The following is a 21,225-nucleotide window of genomic DNA, read 5'->3' on the forward strand; positions in this document are numbered from 1 at the left end:
ATATTATATATTCTATGATACTGCATATTTAGCTACATATCCTTTTGATAATACATATTTAGGTACATATTTTATAAATTATTGTTACATATTTATCAGTGGCGAAGTGTGACATTTTTACGTAGTCATCGAAAGACTTGTCAAACGTCAGGGTCTTTAAGCTTTCGATAGCTAACGTCACCCTCACTTCTACCCTGAAGATGAGAGTGACGTCAGCTCTCGAAAGCTTCGAATCTTCTCCACAACTCACTTGGTCGATAGCCCGAGAGAAACTTTTCGTCAAAGGAGAAAATGGCTTGAGTGAAAATATTGTTTGAAAGCATTGCAAAAAGTGCACAAATGCCCGGTCCATTTAAGATGCCATCACATATTAGAGACAAAAAGTAATTTATTGGCTCTCTGTACTGTTCAACTGTGTTAACTAAGCGGGATTTATAATACCACCTGGGTAGTGAAAAGGATGGGATGGCTTTCTTTTAACGTTCTTGTGTGGCAAAGTGGATAAGAATACATGATATTTCATTCATTCCCTGGACAGCACTAAATCTATACTTGAGCGTAGCAATGCGTAACTAACGCATTCGGGTACTCGTCCTGAACCTTCTTTTGCAAATCCGCTAAATGCCCCGACATAACTGCCGACCCGTCATAAGTTTGAGCAATAATAAATTTATCCTCCAGTTTCTACTTATTGACAATTTTTACATGAACAAAAAACCCGTCAGATATACAATCGGTACCCTCAACAGTAAAACCAGTAAACCCTCCTCCTTGTACATAGATCTCAAGACAGATGACAATCGAGACCTAACATAATTGAAAGTAAGTCTGATTTATCAGCTTATTATTTTTTTTCACTCACGACATCACTAATTGCATGTATTAGATCATTGCATTGCATGCTTTACAATGATGGAAATAGCACTCCGAAAATTTTTAATCCTGATGACGTCAGAGACACCCTGCCGTAAACATGGGAGCTGAAGAAAAAGGCCTTTTATGACGAGACCTTCAAGCGGTCGTCGGGTGTCTTCCGAGCAGGTAGATTCGCACATTTTCTGCGATGACCTAGACCAGCGAACACCATTACCTTCAATAGGAAACGTAGCGCGAGTGTTGGCCACGGGGAATAGTGCTGGGCTCTCATTTCGATGCGCTAAACTTAGCGAATCCCTTGATTATATCTTGCTAAGTCATCGCCGCATGTGCCGCGATATGTACATATTTTGTACTTTGACATTACATAAACAATCCGTGACTCTACTTATCGGTCACTTCAGTCGTTGCAGATTACTTATCTCCTCCTGTTTACTCTGTTGTCGAATATAAACAACAATAAAGTTTTGTGCGCATTGGCTATGTAGTTATCATTCCACAATGTGGACTTAGCAACTAAAGAACAAACTCAGATCTGTTAAAGATGTGATGCGTCATCTCTAAGTTCCGGCTTAAACTAACCAACACCATACATAATAAGAGCAAAACAAGAACGAATGGCTAACATGATTTCGCAAACCTAATTCTGATGTTTAGGTCTTCTCTGCCATTATTAAGGGCCTCTCCGATGGCGTAGTGGTAACGTCGCCGCCTTGTAATCAAGGGATACATTGCACACTGATTCGGATCCCACATTAAACTGTAGGTCCAGTACCGATTACCCAATTTCCGCATGGATTTCTGCCATTTTTAGCTAATCGCGAAGATGAGGATGAATGGACAATTTCAAATATATACACAGGGTGTCTCGAAAGTAATAGCGCAAACTGACACAGGTGCACGATAATAGAAGCAAGGAAGTCTCTCTAAACATGGGTCTGTAAACGAGCCGTTTTCGAGATAATCGCGAATGTGTGATTACAAGCTGCCACTGACTTAATTGTTTGTGAACGTCGTCTTTGTTGGTAAAATGCTAATAATACAGTAATAGTAATGTTCTCTGTGCGACTCTCCGGGTGCCTTTGAGCAGGGTATTTTTCTTGGTACAAGCGTGCAGCCTTCCGTGCATTGCCGTTAGCCAAATTATACACCAAATGCATATCCGCATACTCTTCGTTGCTGTAAGGTTCCATTTCAGTACGCAGTACAGCACAACTTACGTGATCGCCTTGTAATCAAGGGGTCCCGGGTTCGATACCCGGTGGAGGCACAAGTGGTTCGGATCCCACTTTAAACTGTAGGTCCAGTCCCGATTAGCCTTACTGTGCATAAAGTGGTCTTAAAAACATCAAATCAACAACAACTGACGTGACTCCCACAGTACGATTAGACTGTGTACTGATTGTAACCATCCTGTTTGATTACAACGCCAACTCTCGGAAATCTTCTGTTTTGCAAGCAAAGATCAAACATCGGAACGCGCAAGGAGTAAAGCACTCGGTGTTTACAAAGAGCAATCAGTGACGGCTTCTAACCACACATTCGCACACATTACGTATTAGCATTTTACCTGCTGCTTTCTTTACTTTTCTTGACTTTCATGACTTTCTTGACTTACCTGTTGCTTTCTTTACTTTTTCATGACTTTCATGACTTTCTTTACTTTTTCTTGACTTTCATGACTTTCTTGACTTACCTGTTGCTTTCTTTACTTTTTCTTGACTTTCATGACTTTCTTGACTTACCTGTTGCTTTCTTTACTTTTTCTTGACTTTCATGACTTTCTTGACTTACCTGTTGCTTTCTTTACTTTTTCTTGACTTTCATGACTTTCTTGACTTACCTGTTGCTTTCTTTACTTTTTCTTGACTTTCATGACTTTCTTGACTTACCTGTTGCTTTCTTTACTTTTCCTTGACTTTCATGACTTTCTTGACTTACCTGTTGCTTTCTTTACTTTTCCTTGACTTTCATCACTTTCTTGACTTACCTGTTGCTTACTTTACTTTTTCTTGACTTTCATGACTTTCTTGACTTACCTGTTGCTTTCTTTACCTTTTCTTGACGTTCATGACTTTCTTGACTTACCTGTTGCTTTCTTTACTTTTCCTTGACTTTCATGACTTCTTGACCTACCTGCTGCTTTCTTTACTTTTCTTGACTTTCATGACTTTCTTGACTTTTTGATCTATCTGATGCTTTCTTTACTTTTCTTGACTTTCATGACTTTTTTGACTGGTAGACAAGCTGTTACAATTCCTGAGAATCACTGTTGCAGTTGAAATATTGAAGTATAGAAAAAATAAGAAGAATCTACAGATGCTTATCTATAAAATAATAATATAATACAATTCATGTACTGTTAATACAGAGTTATATATAAAAGTGCAAATAGTGTACCTTTAATAGAGTGTGAAACCTATATCCAATACCTCGTCTGTTCATCCCAGCAAAGACAAAGCCAGACACTACTGCTTGGACAGTAAATGCTTCTTTAGGTATAATTTGTGGCTTGCAGGGTGGACCAGGAGACCCGGGATCTATTCCCTGGAACTATTACGTCTATGTTAAAGCCAAGTACTGAACTCTTAAGCTATCCATCGAAGATACCCATTTTTCGGAAAGCTTCTGGAACCATGAAATAGACTTGGTTTCCGGTGCAATTGCACTGAGTATCTTGATAAACCTTTTGTTAGCTTGACAAAGGTTTTTTCACTCATATGGGTTGTTGGTGCCCTGTCTCAGGAACCTACGGTTTGATTTTGATGGAACTTGCGGCATTTTAAAGATAATAATTTCTTCTTACCGCTTCATGTCCGTACAATGACCCCAATCATGATAAAATCAATATTTACAGCAAATATATGTAATGGCGGGAAATCTAACTTCTAAATTTGGTCCGAGTTAGAACTAGAGTACTGCATTGGACCACTTTTGTTCGCTCGTCCTCGTTCGACTCTCCCAGCCTCGAGTGTATGCAATGGAAAATCATTTTAATCTTACAATAATCGCAGACACATGTGTAAAATATCCGTCATGGCAGTTTCAGCCCACAATCATTTATTTCATTTTCATATATCACAGTAAACAAAACTACATTTTAACATGGAGATCATGACTATGTTTACTTAAGTTTCAATTTCACTGCGTTATCACTTCACGATCCATACTTGAGGACCCACTACCCCAGACATATTACGGTTATACGCGTACGACTGGGCTTCGAGCGTATACCGCTCGTGTTGCCTGTTGGAGCGTTATTAGCTCAAGCGTAGAAGCTCTCGACTCCGTACGCTATCTAGCGTCGTTCATGAGAACTATTTGGCGCTCGAACGAAATGCTCTCTCTGCGGCACTCTACATGGAACTGTAATTCGTGATATTACTCACTATTTCTCATATCACGTTATGCTTTACTTCGCAGATTTCTCGAGGTGCAAGGAAGCATGTTGGGTCTTCTGATTGCATATTTGGCAATAAGTGTATACCTGTACCTCACGTGGAACTATGACTTTTGGGAAAAACGTGGCGTTCCGTACGAGAAACCGATGCTATTGGTTGGAAAACTGAAAGATGTTGTTTTGCTCAGGTTCGTTGCGATATTCCTTTTTAGACAACTCGCCCTTCTCATCAGAGAACCGGAAATTCTGAAGTCAATCATGGTGAATGATTTCGACACGTTCGTCGACAGAATTTACGCGCCCGACGAGAAGACTGACGCTATCGCCAACCGCATGCTCTTGTCATCCAAGACAGCTGAGGGCGAAACTAACACCCACAGTCAGTTCCGGAAAAATTAAGATGAAGTTGATTGTGGATTTGTTGTTCTTAAGTCCACTTTATGCACAATAAGGCTAATCGGGAATGGACCTACAGTTGAAAGTGGGATCCGAACCACTATGTGTCTCCACCGGGTATCGAACATTGTGCTTCGGATTCGACTTTAAACAGTAGGACCAGTCTCAATTAGCCCACCTGTGCTTAATGTACACTTGAAACGGACTGACAAGTAAGAACAGAAGGAGCAGACAGAAGATTGAATGATTGATTGAATTGGTGTTTTAAGTCCACTTTTGGCACAGTAAGGCTAATCGCGACTGGACCTACAGTTTAAAGTGGGATCCGAACCACTTGTGTCTCCACCGGGAATCGAACCCGGGACCCCTTGATTACAAGGTGACAACGCTACCACTGCACCATCGGGGAGGCACAGCAGACAGAAGAGTAACAGCAATTAATGAAAGAACGGTGTCACTATCTTAGGGAGATTTCAGTCTGAAGCGACAAGCGAAGTTCACACCAAAGTGACAAGTAACACAGTCTGTAAGCAAGAATTCGCCACGCCTACACGAACAACAGACCGAGGTACCGGCCCAATCCGACGTGTCGTGTCTGTTCGTTTCGAAAGCTTGCATTGATTACTGAGGGTTCGCTTCCAAGCGACATGTGTCGCGCGTCGCTTCGGAATGAAAGTTCCTAAGTGTTTTCATTGCATTTCTGAAAGTTACAGTGCATATGCATACATTTCTATGATAAATTAAGTATTCTTACTAACATTCGATTATTTCATCTTTACGCCAATATACGAGGGTTGGAAAGAAAGTAGTGGTAACACCGCGCATGATCAAGAGAGGGTTTTGCCAGGGTTGTGCCATTTCGCGTAAAAAAAAATGTTTCTACATGACACTTAAATTACGCGCAAAAAACTCGTCAAATGCGTATACGTAAGAAACTTCAATCAATAAATATTAAAAGAAAATCTTTTTTTGTTTTGTTATGTATGGCAGTTGGCATTGGCAGAAAACAAAAAAACGGCTCTAAAAACTATCCTTCCGAATTCTTATGAGCTCTTATATATAAACATTTAAAGTGTATAACAATTTTTTCAGTGAAAATTAAAATAACGACAAAGTATTTTTTTTAGTGTTGGAAGCAAAATCTGCTAATTTTAAAATAAGTAGTTAAATGTTATAAATACTATTGCTAGACGTTTTAATCAACAGGTTTCCAAATTTTAAAAAATAAGTGAAAGTACAGTTGTTTTTAAAAAATCTGTTAGTGAGGCTGAGGAAGTGAGTTGGATTTATAAACAATATTCAGAAAATAATGATTTTTCCTGAAATATACAAGAAAATTAAAGTTTAGATTGTAATATAATTAAAGTAGTTTTTATATTACTAATTAACGGAAGAAAATTAGTTTTTTTTACATCTGCGTAAAGAACTGGCTTTCTACGTAATTTACGCGCAACTTACGTAAAAAACGTAACGAGTAAATTACGTTGCCAACCCTGTTTGTTGCTATTCCCAGTACGTCTAGATGGATAGGCGTAACTGTTCAACGCACTTACTGTCGTCCTAGTATCGAGGCTTATCCTCCACCCTATGGTGTCCTTATCGGAGGGCTGATACCCAACGGACCACCGTCCGATATGGCAAGGCTTCATTGCAACAGCCTTTTCAGAGACCCGCATGCCATCTTAATCCATGCATGCTGCTCACTCTTCGAAAGCATCGCTTTAGGGTGGTCAGATTTCACAACACCACTTCAATACTCACGTATTCTTCCGTCTGTACGCACTGCGACAATAGGTACGTCGAACAACTACTTCCCTCTAGACGCACTGAGATCAGCAACGCCCTATCTTGATCATAAGCGACGTGACGACAGTGTTGCCACAACTTTCTATCCAACCCTCGTACATTCTAATTGGAATACTAACTAACTAACTAACTCTCTAGCCTTCTTAAACCCGAAGGTTCATGGCTGCAGCAACACAGGCCTTCCATCTTTCCCTATCTTGAGCAAGTTCTATATACTCTTTTCCATCCCTACCGATTTCCTTTAGGTCCATCTCAACGTTGTCCCTCCATCTTCGTCTTGGCCTTCCTACAGGTCTCTTACCATCAGGTTTCCCAACAAGAATCCTGTAAACTCCTCTTTCCTCTCCCATTCGTGCCACATGGCCTGCCCACCTAAGTCTACTTGATTTAATTATTCTAATAATATCTGGACATGAACACAAATTATGGAGTTCTAAATTATGTAACCTTCTCCACTCACGTGTCTCCTCATCCCTTTTAGGTCCAAAGATTTTCCTAAGGATCTTATTTTCAAATACTCTCAATTTATGTTCCTCTTTCAATGTAAGGGACCAAGATTCACATCCATATAATACTACAGGCAAAATTACTGTTTTGTATATTTTAACTTTTAGTTTCTTAGATATTAAACGAGAAGACAAAAGTTTATGAAGAGAGAAGTAACATGCATTTCCTGAATTAAGCCTACTTTTTATTTCCTCTTTAATATAATTTTCATTTGTTAATATTACTCCTAAGTATTTGAATTTGGAAACTGGTTCAAACGAGTTGTTATCAATAATTAGATTTTGATTATTTCCTAACACTTGGTTTCGGCCTGTAAGCATATATTTAGTTTTATCTTTGTTAACTTCCAAACCTATCTCTTTAGCAGTTTTGAAAGATATTTTAGCATTATTCTTAATTGTATTCACATCATCCCCCAGTAAGTCTACATCATCTGCATATGCTAACAACTGAGTCATACCATTTAATTTTAGTCCTTCTTTAGTTTCTTTTACCTTCCTAACAGCATATTCTAAGGCAAAATTAAAGAGCAAGTTGCTAATTATATTCATTTTCCTATTTAGGTATTCGCTTGGGTCTACTGCAAACCAAACTTGGTGTAGCGAACATCTTGTCCAAATGTGAAGTCCATACATGCAAGGAGACGTCTGTTTCAATAAAGTACCTTAACGTTACGTCCAGCAGATGACATATTGCTTCGTATTAAGCCAATAAGCTGTTAATGAGTTTCTCCGACATGAACCATGACTATATTGTGTTTATAGTGAACATTTTTTGTTGTTTTTGTCTTTAAAATTGTAGTCACACTCTGGGGAATACGTCCAACTGTTTTTGGCGGTTTATAGCTTCGCGCAATGAAGGAGTGTCGCAATGAAGAGGGTGACAAATGAAAGCTATATGTTTTGTTATTGTTACCTATAAGTTTTATTACTGTAAGTCTTATAGCAAAATAACCATAGAAAAATAAACACATGAATTCCAATTTGGGCAAATCACCCCGTGTTCAAGGTAAAATGCCCATTCATTAGGGGTAAAATACCCAATACAAGAAACGTTGTAATACTTGACATGACATATTTAAAGGAAAATAATACACAGCATTAACTGGAAGATTATTAACGTTTGTTTCGTAAACAGAACATCATTTGTACAGACAAGCATAGCGTTTCTAACAACATTTATTTTGAATTGACCATAGCCTCTTTTACTGTTTACATTTGTGAGAAATTGCATTGCACTTTGGACAAATGGACATGAATTTGATACATATTTCATGCATCCACATACTACAACGAATACACTGGATCCAGTCACATTGTGGTCCTTTCTTATAATAATAATGCCCTTGGGCATATTGTACTTAATTTCTGTGGGCATATCACCCCACAGCTACAAGCAGAAAATTGAATCACTGGGTTGGCAACTCTGAGCACCATGTGGCAGTTTCATCTGCACATATGTTTCCCTGACTCTTGATCTTTACACCAAATATAATTCAGTTTCTTTTTCTCTTGGGAATATTATTGCACGCTGTTTGTACAGCAACGTCCAAAAAATTATTACCTCAAAAATTGTCTTCTTACCTCATGACATTAACCCTGAATGGCTTCAGATTCTACTCACAAGCTCCAAACCTGCTGCCTCGTCTCACCACGGAGGACGCTTTCAAACAAGAGTTGCCATAACATTAACGTTGCGCGAGATACGAGGGGGTGGGCATTTAACCCCTATGGGAATATTCCCCCCACTGACTCTATAGTTTTAGTGTAGTCTATGAAATATGCTGAAGCATTAATATTAATTGTTCAAAATAATGGATTTTGTGCAATAAGCTAAATGTATATTTATCAACACTAATAAAGCATGTCTGTTCCAAAATAATTATGGCGAATGTATAGAATCTTCAATTGGACTTTCTTAATCAACAATATTTACAAAGTCAATGCTTGCACTCAAAACCAGGTACTAATGGTTGTTGCTTGGATTTTCTGTCGGACGTCACACCAAAAACAATAGAAAATGTGCTGAGATCTCGAGAGAGAGATAGAGCATTTTCATTTCTTGGGGCTTTGCTATCGTGTCGTTCGGCTGCCTTCGTGTGTTTTCGGCAATCCATATGAAGGCATACGATTGATTGATATACAATCGACTTAATGTATTTTACTTCACTTTTCTGACACTTTTGGCTAATCGCGAAGATGAGGATGAATTGTGATAGTATAAACGTGAAGATAGAATCACAAGTACGTACATAGGGACGACACAACAGGAGCCCTACGGAAGAGTATACTGACTGTGAGTCTAGACGCCAGACCCTCGTTATTAGTCTGAAAAATGGAAGAGAGGTTGCCAACCTGGTGTCTTGAAACAGGATCACCCCTTATAGCCTTCAATTCCTTTGGCTACATGCCCATACAATTACATGTGTGTGTGCTTGTGTATGTGTATATTTATTTTATGTCACTTTTCTACATCTTAGGGAGAATTCACACGGAAGCGACAGGCGACACGTGCTTCTTGAGAATTAGCCAATCAGCAGCAACGTTCACACCGTAGCGACATGACAGGCCGCAAAAGCCTACGTTCAATTGGTGAAATGCTCAAGCCACACATGTCACCTGTGAATTCTCCATTAGATTAACAGCGACGGTGAGGATGAATGATGAACTTATGTACTGGATGATGGAACAAACCCAATTATACACCCAACAGCAATACCTTATGAGCACTATGAATTTCTTGCAAAAGCTCGCATGTAGAACATATCAATATTTTTAAAAGTGCAGTTGGGGTTATCACCTCTAGACGCGTAGAAGCTAAAATCATTTCTGTTACAAAGGTTGCGACCTTATACAAGTTCGTCTCAATTTAACAGTCGACAGAATTCAGAATAAAATGATGCTTTGTTTTCATTTGATGATAAGCTTCATTGGAAAGATATGGTAAGAAGAAAAAGAGGAGCTACTTATCTTGGGACAAACATAGTTCCTAGTAATTTGAGAGTTACGTACATAAGTCAAAACCAAGGTCGCTTTGAAAAACTGATTTTTGCAAAATCATCTTTTGCGCACTGATAGAGAGTATGTATTATAGTTGAAGTCACGACATGCTGTCGGCATTGTTAAGATAAGCAAGCCATTTCTTGAACGTGTGTTTTAGTAAGAACTGTGAACTAGATTCATCGAAATTTTACGTAGGTATAGATTTATCTCTGGTTATTATTATTATTTATAATGAATATGTAAGTTTATGCGTAAATACAGAAATATTAGGCAAAAATTTAATTGAATCACTTGACGTTTCTACCACGAATATTCATGTCTCATCATTAACGACTAATTACTACATACAGCCCGCAAAAAAAATATTAGAAATTGTTTTAATCTTGTTAGTCATTTACAATCCATGTGGTGTTGCAACAAAATTTAAGTGTCAATAATTGATTACTTGAAGATAAGAAAGGACACAAAATAAGTTTCAAAAGGTGGAATGTGTCAAAATTATTCCACGTTTTTCTTTTAAGATTCATTTTCATACTTTTGCTTCTAATTATCACACATTACTCTGACCATGATAATGTTTGCGGAAAGGTAGATGCACAATTCACAAGTGCATATGCATGAAAGTAATTGTTTTGAACTATTAAGAAGATGGAGACTACACTTCGAAAAATTATTTCAAAATATATTTGCTTCCCTTATTCCTGTGTACAACAGAAAATATTGAGAAACAGTTGTGATAAATATTTACCCCTTACGTGGATCAAGTAGAAGTATCTACAAGAGTTATTTTTTATTATAATAATAGTTCTTTTACATGCTGAGCACAGGATACAACCTAATAGAGCAAGCACTAAGTCACATAAAACTAACAAAAGTACAGGGATAAAATAATCAAGGTCCAGAACAATATTGCGAGAGTAAGATATTTACATTTCAAGTGATGGTCTTAGAAATGACCCTCTACGAACGTCTAATAAATGAATAACGCTGAGTAGATCAATGGCCAGATACAGCACAATATCGAGTTATTACAATTACTCATAATACATCATAATTTAAATTATTTATTAATGTTTATGTTAGTTCATAACCATTTTTCCTATTTACTGAGATTAAAGAATTTTTGTGTAGTGTTATATTTGGGAATCATATGCAATAGCCGTCATGGAAAAATCACCAATAATAATAATAATAATAATAACACGGAAAAAATGGATTTACGTTTATAAATTTATAATTATTATTGTTTTCTAATCATTATTACTGTTCTAACACACACAATTTTTAGTGATGTTCATATTTGTGTGGGGTGAACAATGTACCATTATGTGCTATCTCAACGTGGGTCAGTACATAAATACGTTGTAAATGTACTGAATATAGAAGCTAGGGAAATACAACATAATAATGAATTGCGTGAAAATATATAGAGAAAAGCCTGTATCCTCATTATAATTTCCCATTCTCGATTATTTTGCCTGACTCATCAGTTAATTGAAATGATATTTTGAGTAGCTCAAAGTCTTGATTCGAATTCCACAACGTCTAGGTATTTGTATTTTCATTCAATACATAAATATTTAAAAATAATAATAATAATACTTGGCGCTTGTACTCTGGTTCTTCTAAATTCAGATTATACTTTTGCAAAAAAGTTGCCACAAACCACAGGGACATGTACCACAATTGTATCTGTTTGTATCAAATTCCATACTTCTACGCCTCTTTCTGGTACAGTTCTCGCCACTACGTGGCCTGTCGTCTGCTGGAAGACCTTGACAGATGTCACGTGAGTGCTTCCACCCACTGACGGGAACGCTAGAGACAGCGCGTGCTTTCTTTTACACCAATCAGAGCTCGCCGTTCCCTTTTGAAGGGGAATTTGAACATTTCGTTGCCACATTTGCAGCGAAGGGGAGAGAAGGTGACCAACATACAGGAAGAAAGATTAAGGGCTTGCCATTTCGAAGGGCTCGTATAAAAGTCCGGCCAGTCGCCATTCTTGCACAATATATATATTTGTCAACAACAGCCACAGACGACAGACCACTCAGTGACAGTTTTACTGCATTTCCACATATTCGCCATACCCATTTAAGCACTTATTATAGCGTTATACCAGTTCGTTGATACCGTCATTGTATTCGGTTGCCGCCAATGTATTCAACCATGTAGTAATGTCATCGCCTTGTAATCAAGGGGTCCTGGGTTTGATAACCGGTGGAGGCACTTTGCACAGGGGTTCGGATCTCACTTTAAGCTGTAGGTCCAGTCCCGATTAGCCTATATTTGCATGAAGTGGACTTGAAAGAACAGTTCAAACAGTTCAACCATGTAGTGACACCGTCTTCGAGTTCATCAGCCGTGGCAAAGTGGTTTCCGGAAAGAAAGGTCTTTCAATTGCTAATGCATTTCACTGGCATAAATTTTTCTCGCATTCAGAAACATTATCACACTCCGCACCTCACCCTTGGCACTTTGACGCACAGGTTCAGGGCTCACAGCACATGTGCGCGTACACGTCTGCACCGTCTCGTTGCTTCGGTCAAACTGAGGGGACGTAGGTGGAATGTGCTGTGTGCTACATTAGAATGTTCCTTCTTTCCGGAAAGTACATTGGCGGCATTGAGTGCAATGATGGTAAAACAAGCTGGTATCAACCTATGATAAGGGCTTGAATGGGTATGGCGAATATGTGGATAAGTAGAGTAAGGTTTGCAGTTTGTTTTATACCAAAGCGTTCTTTTTTTTCTGGATGACCCTCGTATATATGTACATATAAAATATATGTGTTTGTAATATGGTTTACTTTATTTTCCAGATTTTTATTTGTAGAACAAAGCAACATGATCCTACTACTGGCTGGAGTTTTACCACTCCTACTTGGGGTGTACCTTTACTTAACATGGTACTTCGACTTCTGGCACAAACGAGGAGTGGCCTACGACAAACCTGAGACCATAGGCGGTACAATAAAAGACGTATTTCTATTGAGGAAGAATATCGCTATTTATCAGCAAGAGTTGTATCAAAAGTTCCAAGGCCACCCTTTCGTAGGTTTCTTTATGTTCAGGCAACCAGCCATTCTGGTAAGGGATCCAGAGATCCTGAAGTTGATCCTTGTCAAGGATTTCGACGTTTTCGTCGACAGGAACTTCAATCCTGACGAAAATTTCGACCCCCTCAATGGCAAATCGCTCTTCGCCATCAGAGGCAATCGCTGGAAGCATCTAAGAGTCAAACTCACCCCTACATTCACTTCTGGGAAGATGAAGAAGATGTTTCAGCTGTTGGCAGAGTGTGCGGACGAACTTGCGGACATCTTCGTGAACTATTCCAAGCGTCAAGACATAGTCGAGATAAAGGAAGTGATGGCCAGGTACGCCACGGACGTTATCGGTACGTGTGCCTTCGGGATACAGTGCCACAGTCTGAAGAATCCTGACGCCAAGTTCCGGGCAATGGGAAGGCTGATGTTTGAGCCATCTCTTAGAAACGGCTTCGCGACAGCTGGTAACTTCTTCTTCCCGGCCATCGTTAAGGCGCTCAAGGTAGCCATGATTCCACCCGAAGCAGCAAGCTTCTTCAGAGAAGCAATGAGGGAGACGGTTGAGTATCGTGAGAAAAACAACACTCGTCGTCCAGACTTCCTCCAGCTTCTTCTCGAGTTGAAGAATAAGGGTAAAGTAGAAAATGAAGGCGATGAAGATGACGAGGACAGCAAAAATGGATATCCAAAGATAAGTTCCGAAAGCGGTAAGTTTTCCTCGTAAGTCTTTGTCGTTACACCATCCATACATTGACATAGCCTACAACCGTCCACTGTCTTTCCAAATCGTTCAGTACTTCGACTCTGCTTTTCCTCTATACCTTCCAAAGGTTTCATTTCTATTTCCACAGTATTTAGTCACATGCAATCCTGCACTCCCATTAATACTCTAAACTACATACAGCGATATTTGAGTACCGTGACTGTCAAAAGTTAACATTCGCAATTATTATAAACTTCTTTAGTGAAAACACTTTAAAGCGTTTGCAACGTTGATACGTATTTCTTTTGTTCAAAAAGTTGTTGATAAAAATTGAATATCTAAGAATGGATGTTAAATTAATTCTATCATGGTGATTGTACAAAATATGTTCGAAGTTATGATGTGTCTATATATTTATTTGTGCAATATGTGAACTTAACGAAAAGGTAATTTGGGATTAGGAAAGGACCTTGGTCTCAGAATGACGTTTAAGTCTTTTACGCTATGCTATGCTTCTCAAATTTAAACTTTGCTTATTGCTATCAAACATCGCGTATTTTATACTGAATATTTAATCTTCAATTATTATATGTCACTTCTGCAACTTTGTTAATCTGGTATGTACTGGATTTATACTTTTGTCTTTCATATAACTCTATCGCAATTAATTGTGTCAGTATTAATGTTCTTTTCTGAATACATCCAAACATCAAGGTAGTACAACTTCGAGTGCATATTGCAGTTTCATAATCCTGTGTGTGGATCATGTTGGGTCTTATCCACGTATGTTTGCGATTGTCTTTTCACCAATTTCATCATATCGTCTTTCATCCTCATCTTTGAGATTAGCCAAAAGTGCAAGAAAAGCGAAGTAAAATAAAAACAAATCAGTCAATCCATTTTATACAATTTTAGTGATACAGCTCTCCTTGCTACCTCTATGATTTCAACTTCGAAAGCAATACAGTGTGGGCGAAAAGTCCAAGGACACCAGTTTTCTTGCTGACTTTTGTCTGCAAACAAATGTGTGCATGGAAATTCTACTCGTGATACCTTCGTCGGAGATCGGAAAACGTTGGAATTGAGTGACGGGAGACATCTGGTGGACGCTGAGGAAAACAGCACCTGAATGCCATTGTGAAGACGTCATAATGGTGGACACTAGCGTGTTCTGTGTAGAGGAGAGACTTGTGGCTGCCGTCTGGGGTGCATGAGCGCCCACAGATCGGTAAAACCATGAAGAACGTCATGCCGTTGTCTTGGCCCCCACGCAGTCCAGATCTCACCACATCAGATAATGCGTTGTGTTGCATCATTAAGGAGAAGGTGCGGCAGCGTCGATATGTTTCGAGACGCCTTCCAAGGTGTGACATCGATGATGCTTCGCAACATACATTAAAGAACATGGCCTAGTATTCGATTGTGTCATGATCACGGGGGAAGTCATACGGACGTCCTCGATACATAACAATCATATTTCCATTTGTATTTGTGCAGACATACAAATTTGTAATTTGTACTAATTATTACTATTATTGTTTGCACTCATCACGTTGCAATGTAATTTGTTTATTTGCTGCGTCTACGTCCAATAAATATTTCTGAACAGGTGTCCTGGGACTTTTCGCCCACCCTGTACTTGAAAGATAATTTAAATCTGACCAACAAACGCCTACTTCTATAATTTTGCTGTTTATAATAAGTTTATAGTCATACCTAAGTTTCACTATAATCTTGCAACAACTGCCAAGTTGAAACAAAGTTTACTTGAGTTATTAAAGGAATATATCTATTATTATACACCTGCTATAATTAAAGAGATTTTTCTAAAATGTTAAGCATTTCAACATTTAAAATTCAAATACGCGTACCTGTCGGTAGTTCTTTTGTTCTTTTAAACAAATTTTAATCTCCAGTTTATCTTAACGTTCAAATTTAATGTTACCGTTTTACTTCGTTTCAGTGAATTTCAAGTTCGATGAAACAGAAATGTTGTCGCAGGCATTGTTGTTCTTCAACGCTGGATTCGAAACGTCATCCACAACAATGGGGTTTGCCCTGTACGAATTAGCATTGCAGCCAGATATCCAGCAACGTCTGAGGGAAGAAATCCTATCTGTTCTTGACAAGAATAATAACAAAATAAGCTATGATGGTATAATGGAAATGAAGTATCTGGACATGGTAGTTTCAGGTAAAAAAAATCTACATTTTGAAGACATTTTAACTAAAACTGGTTGTTTATATATTTTTACAAAGCAATGGTTAAATCCTTAAAACTAAATCAAATTTCAATTGAGCACTTGTATATTCCAGTAAACATTCGAGGCAATTTTTGCTTTAAAATTTAAGAATAAAAACACAATTGAATATATTATTGGTACCCACAAATTGAAATTTTCAAGATAATAGTATTTGATCTGGAAGAAATTACATAATTTTGTTAAATATAAAGTTTGGACTATTTTTTAAAATCTACATTAACGCAATGCTTTCATGAAATGTGTATACATTTGAAACACATTGTAAGTGTTTTGTGAAACAGTTCAAATTGGACACATTAAATACTAAAAGCAATTGTCAATAACATTCGCAGGAAGTAAAGAAAACTAATGTTAGCGCAAAAGAGAAGATGAAGATATGCCTTTGGTTAGTGTGACTGAAAATAGTACTTACAGCTTTCGCTCATCAATCAATCATAGCCTCTCCTATGGCGTAGTGTATAAACTGTCGCCCTGTAATTAAGGAGTCCCGGGTTCGATCCCCGGTGGAGCATATTGCACAGTATTATATATTTATTTATGTGTTGTAAATTTAAATTGTAGGTCGAGGTCTCGATTAGCCTATGCCAGCATAAATTGAACCTTACATTTCTGATTAAAATTTTCTATTAAAACTTATTAATATATAGATGTGGAGATAGAGCTTCACATATTCTTGATCTCGGCCATATTTGGGATGATGCGATCAACATCATGCCCAGACGCCTTTACCCCCCCAAGGTTGCCCAAATACTCATTTTTATGAGGCTGGGTGAGCTCCAGAACCGCTTTTTGCGAGGACAGGGCCGGTAAAATTCCGACCTTATATCACCCGCCCCTGGAATTGAACCCGGATCTTCAGCGTAGCAGTCAACTTCAGAAATAACAAATTGAATTTAAAAACGTTACTTGTAGTACGATACATTAGATGACTTTCAATATACAATACATACACGATAGGCTATCGCATAGAACATAGAGAACCGAATCATAATACAGGGCTATTATAATTGATTCATTCGATTTTAAAACACTGTATTTTCCAAAGTATTGCACATACAGATATGAATGATGCATGAAAGCAACTGTAAAATCACCAAGTTTCCATCGTGACACACCAGCTGGCAGCACGAGCGCAGTGCCTGCACAAAATGGCAACAAACAGAGAAATTCGCCTGGATTTATGGAAAATTGATAAGTGTTTTGATGCACGTGTATGAAACAAATGTGGCAATGGGTGACCTTATGGTGCACCAGAAGTGACACCGGTACGACATGGTCTTTTTGTGATTCTTCCAACACCAATATCATCAATTTATTATTCACTGCAATGACAGATGAACATCTCGCATATTCCAACACAGAAAAACTCTCGTGCTGCCAACTGGTGGATCACGATGCAAACTGGGTGAATATACAGTTATTTTCATGTATCATTCATATCTGTATGTAAAATGCTTTGCAAAATACACTGTTTTAGAATCGAATGAATCATTTATAGTAGCCTTGTGCAGAAAAAGATAACTAATCAGAAGCTCATAGATGCTCATATAATCCGTTCAGTCTGTGGAATTCACAATAATTTGCTTTCTGTCTTACAGAAACCCTTAGGAAGTACCCACCGCTTGGATTCTTGGATAGAGTTTGCAACAGGGATTACAGAATCCCAGGAACCAAGGTCGTTCTTCCCAAGGGATGTCCAGTCTATATCTCAGTCCTTGGTCTGCAGCACGACCCAAAGTTCTACCCGGAACCACAGAAGTTCGACCCGGAACGATTTACAGAAGTGAACAAAAAATCGAGGCCCAACTACACCTACATGCCTTTCGGAGAAGGTCCCAGGAATTGTATAGGTAAGAGAAGTATTGGTATGAGAAGAATGTACGATTTTATACTAAACCTTTTGACATGGGATCGAGAGGACAATGTGCATTACACTATGCCTAATAATTCAATGGTAGCGTTGGATATGGTTTTATTTTTACAATAGTAATGTAAAGACACATTGCCTTACATCATAAAGGCCTCCCCGATGGTGCAGTGGTAGCGTCGTCGCCTTGTAATCAAGGGGTCCAGGGTTCGATACTCGGTGGAGGCACATAGTGGTTCGGATCCCACTTTAAACTGTACGTCCAGTCCCGATTAGCCTTACTGTGCATAAAGTGGACTTAAAACACCAAATCAATCAATCAATCTTACATGAACAACAACTCTTTGCATTCATATATGTTGCTTTGGATATACTTCAAGTATTTTTATAATTTCTACCTAACACATTTAGAAAGATCATCTCAGTCTATTCCTGTTGCTTTCTGTAATTATCCATACACTTTTTGAAATATCTACAAAATTTTCGTTGGTATTTCAAGTATGTTTGCACGTGATTGTGCAAAATGCAGGGTGGGCCGCGAAAAAGTAGCCTCAGACTAAAACAACGAGCAAATGGATAATGTATAACTACTACTTTATTATCAAGATTTTGATGTTATTACGATAATCGTTTTTTGTAAAAGATTGCTAACCTACTCACTTGTCACAAGAGGTGTTAGAAATAGTCCCAGTTTAAATGAACAATAAATACCACCATGTAGTATTGTGGAGCCTGGCTATATTTCCATCTCTTTTCAATAAATCCATCCTTTGCACAGTCAAATGTATTGTAGATCTGTGTCATCCACAAGTAATGGCTTAGTAGTTGCTATTATTACCAGAAATGCCTGCTTTTCTGGCTTTTACAACACATATCCTATTGTTTAAAATAAACCAGGGGTTCCCAAACATTTTCGTTTCACGGCGCCCTTAGTGGCTCAATATTTTTTCGCAGCACCCAAGTCAGAATGTAGGCCTATCTAACACTTGCAACGCTCTCTTAGTGTGGTTAGGTTGCATGCCTTAAGATAAAATATAAACATATATTTTAAATTCAGAAACATTTTATGTGTAAAAAGCACTAAATAAGCACATATTTGGAACAATCATATCATTGATAAAATTTCAGTGAAAATATTGGAACATTTCGCGGCCCACACTTTGGGAACCACTGCAATAAACTATCTTCTATACGTCTATATATCTTGAATATGCTTACATTGTTTAATAATATTGATTCTCGGTTGACTTGTCTCACTTTTGTAATCTGTAGTTTTGATTTTATAATTTACGGCTTTGCTTTCTGTTCTGTCTTGAAGTTCTATCAATTTTCTTATTACTGCCTTTGTTTCTGAATTCTGCACAACTCTATATCTGGAAATATCCGTGGCGAAGTGGTTAGAGTGGTATACAATAAAGGCAGAAGTTCTGAGATCTAATACATTGTAGGTGGCGCTGAAGTCCATGGTAAATTTCTACACGCAAAGTATATGTAATTGATTTAACTTCTTATATAGTTTGCTTTTAATGCACCTGTTAATGAGGTAAACACTTTTCACTCTCCTATCTATATAATAATGTCCAGTGTGATTGTTTGTAATAATTTGTAACTACCACTACATTTGTGCGCAATATTAGTTCACTCGGCCGATGTTGGGTTGGTTTCTACAATTTAAAGCTTAGGTTTCTTGCAGAAAACGTTGCAGATAAATTCTGCTACACCTTCAAATGTATCTTAGCATTTGTTATTAAAGCGAGAAAAAGCTAATTGTTTATTTCTAATTATCTAGGTAATCGTTTCGGTCTAATGCAAACCAAAGCTGGTCTGGCTAGCATCTTGGCCAAATGTGAAGTCCATGTCTGCAAGGATACGCCGATTCCTCTAGTCTTTGCGAAGAAAACAATATTGCTGCATTCAGAAGGAGGCATTTGTCTTCGAGTGAAACCGATAAACACCTAGAAGACAACAGAGACAATGTATAGTTGAAGTCTTGATTCGAACACCACTTCGGTATCGTTGACATAGATAGAAGTCGTCTCGGCGGTTTCGAGTCAGCACTTGTTTTTCTGAGAAGCGGTGTTGCCACTTTTACCTGAAGTGTTTAGACATCAAACACGAACTGAGACAACGTTACACTCCCAAGGTCTCCACATTGCGTTTTTTTTTTTAAAAAAAAATAGCACAATACATAAACACAACCAAGAAAAGATTGCCGCAACCTCACGTTAAGAAGCCTCTAAAGTAACTGAATTGGCCACATCTCATTTACTCCACGTGGACTTGACAAATGCTGTCAGTTCCTAAAATGGATGCTATTGGTGAGAAAGGTTTGAGGGGAGTATATAATGGGCTCCACGTAGACTAGACACATGGTTATCATAGGGGAAACTGATTTTTCAGAACTTTCTTTGAAGTAAAGTGGCGTTCGAATCAGGACTTCACCCTTACAAGGTCTTATAAGTTCCAACAAAGTTCTCAAAGTGCAGCTTCGATAAACCTATGAACACTAGTAGTGGTGTCCTCACTTAGACAAACTTTCCTAAAAGAAAACGAAAGCATGATGAATATACAATTACTATTTAAGAAAGATGATGATGTTAAAATCCCTTACGGAAATTATGAACACGCCACTAAATTCATGAACTAGCGTGATAGTTTCCTATCCACATCTCTGCTTCACGAAGTTTATAAACTTGAACTTGGTAAAATCTAGAAGCTAAATTTGTGCCTTAATCTAGCACCCATGAAGCGATGCAATATCAAATCTATCCGATGAAGTGAAATATGCTTGTGTTGATTGCGAAAAGTTATCTATAACGTTCGAAGACAAGTTTTATTTGTTGAAATTTAAACACTTCGTACACGCAAATGTTTGTTTTATACAGCTATCATTTAGAAAAAAAATAATTTTAAATGTTTATTGCTGCTTAATGCAACACAATTCAACGTGAAGCACGTGTGTAGTGGATTTGTATACATATGTAATAAAATAATGTAAGCGAACATTGTATATTGTTGAGCTAGTAATTCTTACTTAATGTGTGTACCATACCATTCATGCTAAATAGAAAATGAAGACTAAACCTTTCTGTAATGTATTTGTAACATACAGTTCGATTCCAGAAGAATAAATCTGATAAAAAATAAAATGGAACAATTTGAAAATGTTTAAACATGTACTTTTTACGGTAATAATCTAGAGAATATAGTTAAAACATGAGATTGCATAATCGTCTTGAATTCAATTTTTGTTTCAGTTTCGTACATTAGTTTGGATACAAATATTAGTAAGTATTATGTATTACGTTTGTCTATTTGTATGAAATGGATGAAAGAGTAATCCTAGTATGGAAAC

General features: G+C 37.8%; 1 protein-coding gene across 2 annotated transcripts; it reads left to right on the forward strand.

The window, feature by feature from the left end:
- Window positions 1-10,042: 10,042 nt before the first annotated feature.
- On the forward strand, window positions 10,043-20,034 carry LOC145996071 (cytochrome P450 6k1-like). 2 transcript variants are annotated; one of them, XM_083132306.1, is made up of 5 exons: window positions 10,043-10,182; window positions 12,809-13,743; window positions 15,703-15,933; window positions 17,602-17,853; window positions 19,660-20,034. In XM_083132306.1, exons 2-5 carry the CDS (start codon window positions 12,834-12,836, stop codon window positions 19,827-19,829), a joined length of 1,563 nt encoding a protein of 520 aa, XP_082988432.1. In that variant the 5' UTR covers window positions 10,043-10,182; window positions 12,809-12,833; the 3' UTR covers window positions 19,830-20,034. The 2 variants fall into 2 exon arrangements, with proteins under 2 accessions (XP_082988432.1, XP_082988431.1); XM_083132305.1 differs by having other exon boundaries at window positions 10,043-10,178.
- Window positions 20,035-21,225: the final 1,191 nt, after the last annotated feature.

The sequence above is a fragment of the Lepisma saccharinum genome, chromosome 12 (assembly GCF_977018435.1).
Source record: "Lepisma saccharinum chromosome 12, izLepSacc3.1, whole genome shotgun sequence".
NCBI classification, from domain to species: Eukaryota; Metazoa; Arthropoda; class Insecta; order Zygentoma; family Lepismatidae; genus Lepisma; species Lepisma saccharinum.

What these genes read in the sequence shown, in the direction of transcription:
- LOC145996071 (XM_083132306.1), top strand. Translation starts at nt 12,834, where the DNA reads ATGATCCTACTACTGGCTGGAGTTTTACCACTCCTACTTGGGGTGTAC. An exon ending in TCTGGACATGGTAGTTTCAG is followed by an intron (nt 15,934 to 17,601) that starts GTAAAAAAAATC and finishes TCTGTCTTACAG; the next exon opens with AAACCCTTAGGAAGTACCCA. An exon ending in AGGTCCCAGGAATTGTATAG is followed by an intron (nt 17,854 to 19,659) that starts GTAAGAGAAGTA and finishes CTAATTATCTAG; the next exon opens with GTAATCGTTTCGGTCTAATG.